The 7,500-nt window shown below is 50.3% G+C and overlaps 1 protein-coding gene across 3 annotated transcripts in view; it reads right to left on the bottom strand.

Moving 5' to 3' along the window:
• LOC134088401 (ral guanine nucleotide dissociation stimulator-like) overlaps window positions 1-7,500 on the bottom strand; it is a 37,959-nt gene that overhangs the window by 3,121 nt on the left and 27,338 nt on the right. For all 3 annotated transcript variants that reach the window (XM_062542343.1, XM_062542342.1, XM_062542341.1), the window contains exons 4-10: window positions 6,085-6,278; window positions 5,416-5,540; window positions 4,164-4,379; window positions 3,728-3,831; window positions 3,132-3,216; window positions 566-643; window positions 208-294 (exon numbers count right to left, since the gene is read on the bottom strand). In XM_062542343.1, coding sequence (XP_062398327.1) covers window positions 208-294; window positions 566-643; window positions 3,132-3,216; window positions 3,728-3,831; window positions 4,164-4,379; window positions 5,416-5,540; window positions 6,085-6,278 — 889 coding nt within the window. The remainder of the gene's footprint in view (window positions 1-207; window positions 295-565; window positions 644-3,131; window positions 3,217-3,727; window positions 3,832-4,163; window positions 4,380-5,415; window positions 5,541-6,084; window positions 6,279-7,500) is intronic.

The raw sequence follows: 7,500 nt of genomic DNA, 5'->3' as shown, positions 1-7,500 counted from the left end.
ATTGCTGTTTTTACCGTTACATTCACATTGGCGAATTAATATTCAAGTGTAATAAGCCCAAAAGAAGGGAACTACTTCATAGCCGTGCGGTATATAGAAAAATAATGCACGTTCCAAATAGCGCATCACAATAGGAAATTTGACCAAGCAGTGGTATAAGCTGTAATAAGTGTGTAGGGTGCATGTATTGCACGAGGCTGTTCTTACCTCCACATAGTCCTTCATGGCCGTGTCCATCATCACCAGGTCAGTCAGGAAGGTGCCCAGGTAGGGGATAGTGCCCTGCATTACTCCCTGCAGACAACAAGACAACAAGACAACAAGACAACAAGACAACAAGACATTAGTGTTGGTGGGATAAAGCAACTGACCACTGTCCTCTGCTAACACATGAGAGGGGCTCTGACCAGTGAAACTCATAAAAATAACAAAGTGAGCGCTGTGTGTTTGTGGTTTGTGTGTGAGAATGCAAACGCCCTATTGTACGCTGGTACTTCTTCCTTCCCGCCACCAGATGGCGCTGTGGGGGCTATGGTCTCCATGGCTACGGGGCGGCTCTACTCACCAGGTCCCTCTGCTGCTGGTGGCGTCTCTGCGCTCGCTTGTGGTTGATCTCCAGCGTGGCGAACTTGGACGTGCCCTCCTGCGGACACACAGAAGTGACCGTTAGGAAGGTGACCAGAAGTATACATACCAGCCAGCTGACTATACACCAGTGGGGGGCGACACTACTGCAGACTCCAGCCCAGGCCTGGCTGGGTGATCTACCATGTCATGATAGACAGACAGATACTGTAGATACTTTACTGATCCAGCAGGAAATGAAGGTGTCCAGTAACTTATACACATCATACATACATACACATACATACATAGGCACACATACTGTACATACAGTAAAAATACATCAATAGTGTGTTATTAGAATAATACAGTAAAAACACATCTGATATAAACACTGTTACACACGGGTTAAGAAACATCAAGTGATTGTCTGTCTAAATGTCTTTTGTGTCTACAAAGGACAATGGACTCTGCAATTGCCTACAGCTGGCACTTACTGTAAGACCAGCAAACAGAGCTAGAGCGAGCAGGAGCTTATTAAGTGAAAAGGAGCTTTCTGGTGGCTTACGCAACATGAGGGGGGATTGTCCACTTACACAACACAGCTACACTGGACCCCTGAGAGGACCTGGGCCTCTGGACACACAACGGTCTCCGCCCGGGGAAACCCTCCCGAGGGCCCCTTATCACGTACAACACACTCTTTATGACATCATAATGCAGGGATTCCCTCTGCGTTGCCATGGTGCCCCTCTCCGTATATCATCAGGTTGTGAACGCGCTCTCTGATGTGGCGGCGCATACCAGGCAGATAGGGGAGATTACTCAAGTGCCTGCGTCCGCATACCAAGAGCATTCCTGCGTCATGGGCTTTTCTGACCCGAGGGTTTCCGTGAAGCAGGCTTCCTCTGAACAGTGTAAGGGTGGCCACACCCTGCACTCTAACCTAACCCAAACTCAGAGATAACCAGGCGAGCTAGCACGGCTCAGCACAGCATGGCACAGCACGGCACAGCACGGCACGGCACGGCACGGCACGGCACGGCACGGCACGGCACGGCACGGCACGGCACGGCACGGCACGGCACGGCACGGCACGGCACGGCACGGCACGGCACGGCACGGCACGGCACAGCACAGCACAGCACAGCACAAGGGAGAGACATGACTAAACATTGTGTCATGCTGTTCATCAGAACCAGCAGTGGAAAACAGACCTGCCTCTGATCTGATCTGATCTGATATGATATGATCTGCTCTGATCTGCCCCGACACACAGCTGTTTCAGGCAGGATCAGCAGCCACAAGAGAGCATGTTGACTGCTGTTGTGTTGTAATACGTGTAGGCCTACCGCGCTGTCTCTAGATTCAGCTGCCACAAGAGAGCGTGTTGACTGCTGTTGTGTTGTAGTGTACCGCGCTGTCTCTAGATTCAGCTGCCACAAGAGAGCGTGTTGACTGCTGTTGTGTTGTAGTGTACCGCGCTGTCTCTAGATTCAGCTGCCACAAGAGAGCATGTTGACTGCTGTTGTGTTGCAATACTGTGTCATCTCATCTCCAGGGTAACTCCTCGACAACGGGGCTGTCATTCCCTCTCTACAGCCTGCTGACTCAACCCAAGCTGATCTGGTACAGTGTAAGCAGCCGCGGTGTTGAGTTCTGCGGGTGAATAATTAATAATGACCAACAGGCGTCGTAAAGCAAGGCTACTCGGAAGACCCACGGCAGCTTATGTCATCGAGCTTCAGTGCTTTAAACACAGTGCCCGGCCGCACATTCTCCTGTTACAAAATGACCGCATCTGACATAGACGCGTGTCCACACAACACGGCTACGTTCAACAATTCGCACACCACGGCTACATTCTCAAACTCCTGTATTGCTGCAGGCTGACGTGTGAGTGTGAGTTGCGTTGCGTTGCGAAGGTTTCAAAACAAAACAAGGACAGGGGTATGAGATGTGAGTGTGTTGAGCGTTGAGGTCTGACACAGAGACCGAGGTATGATGTGACTTAGTGGTCTACTGCAGACGGTCCGCGTGTGACAAACCACTTCCTGTGAAAGGCGCTTTAAGCAATGCGGGGTAACGTCTCTTCTGTTGATTTTCAAATAAACACAGAGAGCTAACTCGCTACCCCCTCCCTCTCGTGCAACTGAAACTCTCCTAAACACGCATCTCGTCTACGATTGGCTGGAACAGTTTGTTATGTTTTTATGACCCAGGTTGGTTTGTGTTTTCTGCTAGCGGATGGGGAGGTGATGTTTGCTGTAAGCCTAAAAAAAGTGTGACATCGCTCTGAGCACCTTTGACTTAGTAACGGTTTCCATGGTGTTGCTGCACCCCTGGTACATTGATGAGCCGATAACACAATATGTAAACAAATACAAAAACACTTCAGTATCCAAGGAACTGTCAATGTTCAAACAATATTCACTGAATACTTAAACAATGTGGAGATCTGAGCAAACATCATCAGATTTTACACACACCCCATCTGAAGATAAGACACATTGCCACACCATGGACACAGCTTCCTGTTCTAGAAGCATGCTGTGTAAAACACCCACCTTGACAAGCAGCTCTCGGCTCACAGAGTGGTTGTTGTCATCTGAGAAGATCTCGGACAGTTCCAGAAAGGTGCGGATATTTTCCCTGTGTGCAAAATAGAACCCAATCAGAACCTGAAGCGCAATTAAGCCCCCATATCGGACACATCACACACATCACCTGAGACGGTATACCTAGCAATGAGGCCCCCATATCGGACACATCACACACATCACCTGAGACGGTATACCTAGCAATGAGGCCCCCATATCGGACACATCACACACATCACCTGAGACGGTATACCTAGAGCAATGAGGCCCCCATATCGGACACATCACACACATCACCTGAGCAGGTATATCCTCTGCAGGACCCTTATCTAGGTCAGTCTATAGACTACTCTCCCCTCCAGCACACAATTAGCCAACGCTCTGGTTTCAGTCTCACTTCACTAAGTTTACAGGTGCGATCACATACAGGTGCGATCACGTACAGGTGCGATCACGTACAGGTGCGATCACGTACAGGTGCGATCACGTACAGGTGCGATCACATACAGGTGCGATCACATACAGGTGCGATCACGTACAGGTGCGTCGGTCAGACCCCTCACCTGGACACCTCCTCCCAGGTGCGCTTGAGCCGGTGGAGGGAGTTACACTGCAGCGCCGACAGGATCGCCCGCAGAGACGAGAAGTTCTTCAGGATCCGACACTCCTGAACACACACACACACACACACACACAAGACACAACTTCAGTGTATTTATTTACGCTATCTTCAGGACAATTAACACTGTTAAAAAACACACTGTATACGTGAGACTGTAAATACTGTTCCACAAATACAACAGACTGTGTTATAATGTAGTGAATAGAACTTGTCATTTCCATCCAATCTGTTTCCATCACGTTCAATTCAGTTCAATTCAGCCCATTTCAATACAGTTTTAGTCAACTATTAGTGACCTCTGTAGGCCCACGACCTTCACTACAATCTTCACAATGACCTTCACTGTGACCTTCACTACGACCTTCACTGAGACTCACCCTGGCGACCTCTATCCAGCGCTCCACGAGCCGGGCCCTCTGACTGGTCTTGAGGCCGCGCGGGCTCAGGCAGGTGGCGATGACGCAGTTGGCCACGCTGTTGAACTGGGCGACGGTGGCGCGGACGGTGGGTGCCACGTGCTCCTTGCCCTTCTTGTCCCGCTGAGACCAGATGCCACCCAGGCAGTGGTACGGCACCACCCGCTTAAACAGCTCCTGGGCATCAAAACGCCCCAAAGGACATTTACGAGTTACTTCTTATATCCAAACAAACAAACAAGCAGGCAGGCAGGCAATTTACAACAGAGGAGCAACGACCAAGCTTTAGTATGTGAGGTGGAGATCTTGGGGATCAATAAAGTATCTATCTATCTATCTATCTATCTATCTATCGCTCTCTTAAGAGTAAATGCTAAAGCTTCAGTACGTTGGGTGGAGATCTCTTAATAGTAAACACTAAAGCTTCAGTGCGTGAGGTGGAGATCTCTTAAGAGTAAACGCTAAAGCTTCAGTATGTTAGGTGGAGATCTCTTAAGAGTAAACGCTAAAGCTTCAGTACGTTAGGTGGAGATCTCTTCAGAGTAAACGCTAAAGTACGTTAGGTGGAGATCTCTTAAGAGTAAACGCTAAAGCTTCAGTATGTTAGGTGGAGATCTCTTAAGAGTAAACGCTAAAGCTTCAGTACGTTAGGTGGAGATCTCTTAAGAGTAAACGCTAAAGCTTCAGTATGTTAGGTGGAGATCTCTTAAGAGTAAACGCTAAAGCTTCAGTATGTTAGGTGGAGGTCTCTTAAGAGTGAATGATAAAGCTTTAGTACAGTACGTTAGGTGGAGATCTCTTAAGAGTAAACACTAAAAGTGCTCATTCTTGGCAGTGTGACTAGAAGGCAAAGAGTAAACACAAGTCTAAACACGTAAGGCAGTAAGGACACATGACCCCCTGTGGGGCACTGAGTATAATAGTGGCAAGCAGCCAGGACAGCCAAAAGTGTTTTCATGTCAGCCTCCAAAGGGCTATAAAAGCTCAAAGCTGTCTTTATGCATTATAAATATAAACACGCTCAAGCCTCTGGGAAGGAGCTGTTTTGGCATTTCAAGGAAAGAGGAAATCCTTCTGCAAAAGCCGTTAACCTCTGATCTGATCTGAACACAGAGTGAGGGGTGTTGACCTCTGATCTGGACACAAAGCGAGTGTGTGTGTGTGTGTGTGTGTGTGCACACATAGTGAGAGGTGTTGGTGTTGTTGGTCTCACCGCGTCCATCAGCGTGAACTGCTCGGCCACCAGCACTGGGCTGAAGGACAGGAAGTCCAGCGCAGGAAGCTCGTCCTCAAAGACGTTCTCCTCTGGAGTGGCGAATGGGCAGGAACCCAGCTCTCCTGTGGGGGGGGGGGGGGGGGCATATAGTGTGAGTACAGAGTGCAGGGGGGGGGGGCATATAGTGTGAGTACGGAGTGCCACGTGCGGGGCAGCAGGGCCTTGAGTCGCTGCCCTCTTTCCTCTGACCGACTGGTGTTGTCCAGCCAAATGTGCTCTTTTCTCTTTTGGCACACCATCCAGCGCTAGCCTCCCGTAATAGATCCTGTAGGAGCCCCCTGCTCCACACGTGTGTGTGTGTGTGTGTGTGTGTGCTTTGGCGCTCTCAGAGCTGTGGTGTAGCGGGCGCCATGGGGGTGTTCTGTCCTGCCCTTATCAGTGCAGCAGGACACATCAGCTCCCTGGGGGGGCTCACTCATTCCATGACTCAGCGCTGTTGTCTAAACTACTGCATGACTCAGCGCTGTTGTCTAAACTACTGCATGACTCAGCGCTGTTGTCTAAACTACTCTTCCGTATGCCGCTATCGCAATTACTAACACATTTCCCATCACAGCGCCCTGAGGGCACCAGAGTCTCCGTGGAAACTGTTGCTAACTCACTCACCCTCCATGTCCGTCTCGTACTGCTGCTTGCGCTGGAAGTGTTCCAGAAGGTTCTGCCCGCGGCGCTCCAGGTCGGACCCGGGGAAGTTCTCCTGCAGGTACGTGACCAGTTCTCTCAGGCAGCCGTGGTCCGGCGGGGCCCAGAAGTCCTCCGAGTACTGGTCCAGCCACGCCCCGAGGATGGAGGAGATGGTGCTGGGGGTCAAAGGTCAAAGGTCAAGCACTGGTAGAGCCGACGTACAACAGGAGAGATCATACAGTAGGTTCAACACCCAAGCTGCCCCTGCTGCTGATTAAAAGAGCCTGTTCTGCACTGGAACACACGGACTCTGGACAAAAGTGCCAAATGAACGAATAACAACGTCCGAAGGCAAGATATCCAGAGCATGTCGACTCACAGGGTTTACGGACTGAGTTTGTGTAAAGGTTAGAGTTCATGTGAGGCTAGGTAGAGTTTAGGTTGGTGAGGCAGTCGTTGAGGAGGACTACTGTAGTGGGAAGGGAGGGGAAAGGAGGGGACAGAAGCTCAGTGTGTTCATGTAAGGTTAGAGTTCATGTAAGGTTAGAGTTCATGTAAGGTTAGAGTTCATGTAAGGTGAGAGTTCATGTAAGGTTAGCTGATACTATTATAGTTGATGTACTGTAGCCGTTGAGGAGAACTAGTGGAATGGGAGGGGACAGAAGCTCAGTGTGTTCGTGTAAGGTTAGAGTTCATGTTAGGTTAGGTGATACTATAGTTGATGTACGCGTTGAGGAGAACTGGTGAGGTGGGAGGGGACAGAAGCTCAGTGTCTCTGCAGAGTCAGATAAAGGAGCACGACTCCCTGCCTGCTATCTGGACACTCACAGTGCCCATAACGCAGGGCAAGCCTACTGTAACTCTGCCACACTCACAGTGCCCATAACAGAGGGCAAGCCTACTGTAACTCTGCCACACTCACAGTGCCCATAACACAGGGCAAACCTACTGTAACCCTGCCACACTCACAGTGCCCATAACACAGGGCAAGCCTACTGTAACTCTGCCACCCTCACAGAGCCCATAACACAGGGCAAGCCTACTGTAACTCTGCCACCCTCACAGAGCCCATAACACAGGGCAAGCCTAGTGTAACTCTGCCACACTCACAGTGCCCACACAGGGCAAGCCTACTGTAACTCTGCCACCCTCACAGTGCCCACACAGGGCAAGCCTACTGTAACTCTGCCACCCTCACAGTGCCCACACAGGGCAAGCCTACTGTAACTCTGCCACACTCACAGTGCCAATGCAGGGCAAGCCTACTGTAACTCTGCCACACTCACAGTGCCCATAACGCAGGGCAAGCCTACTGTACCTCTGCCACACTCACAGTGCCCATAACACAGGGCAAGCCTACTGTAACTCTGCCACACTCACAGTGCCCATAACGCAGGG

This window comes from Sardina pilchardus, chromosome 8, assembly GCF_963854185.1.
Source record: "Sardina pilchardus chromosome 8, fSarPil1.1, whole genome shotgun sequence".
NCBI classification, from domain to species: Eukaryota; Metazoa; Chordata; class Actinopteri; order Clupeiformes; family Clupeidae; genus Sardina; species Sardina pilchardus.
The sequence above is the reverse complement of the archived record's forward strand: the minus strand, read 5'-3'. Positions and strand labels throughout refer to the sequence as shown.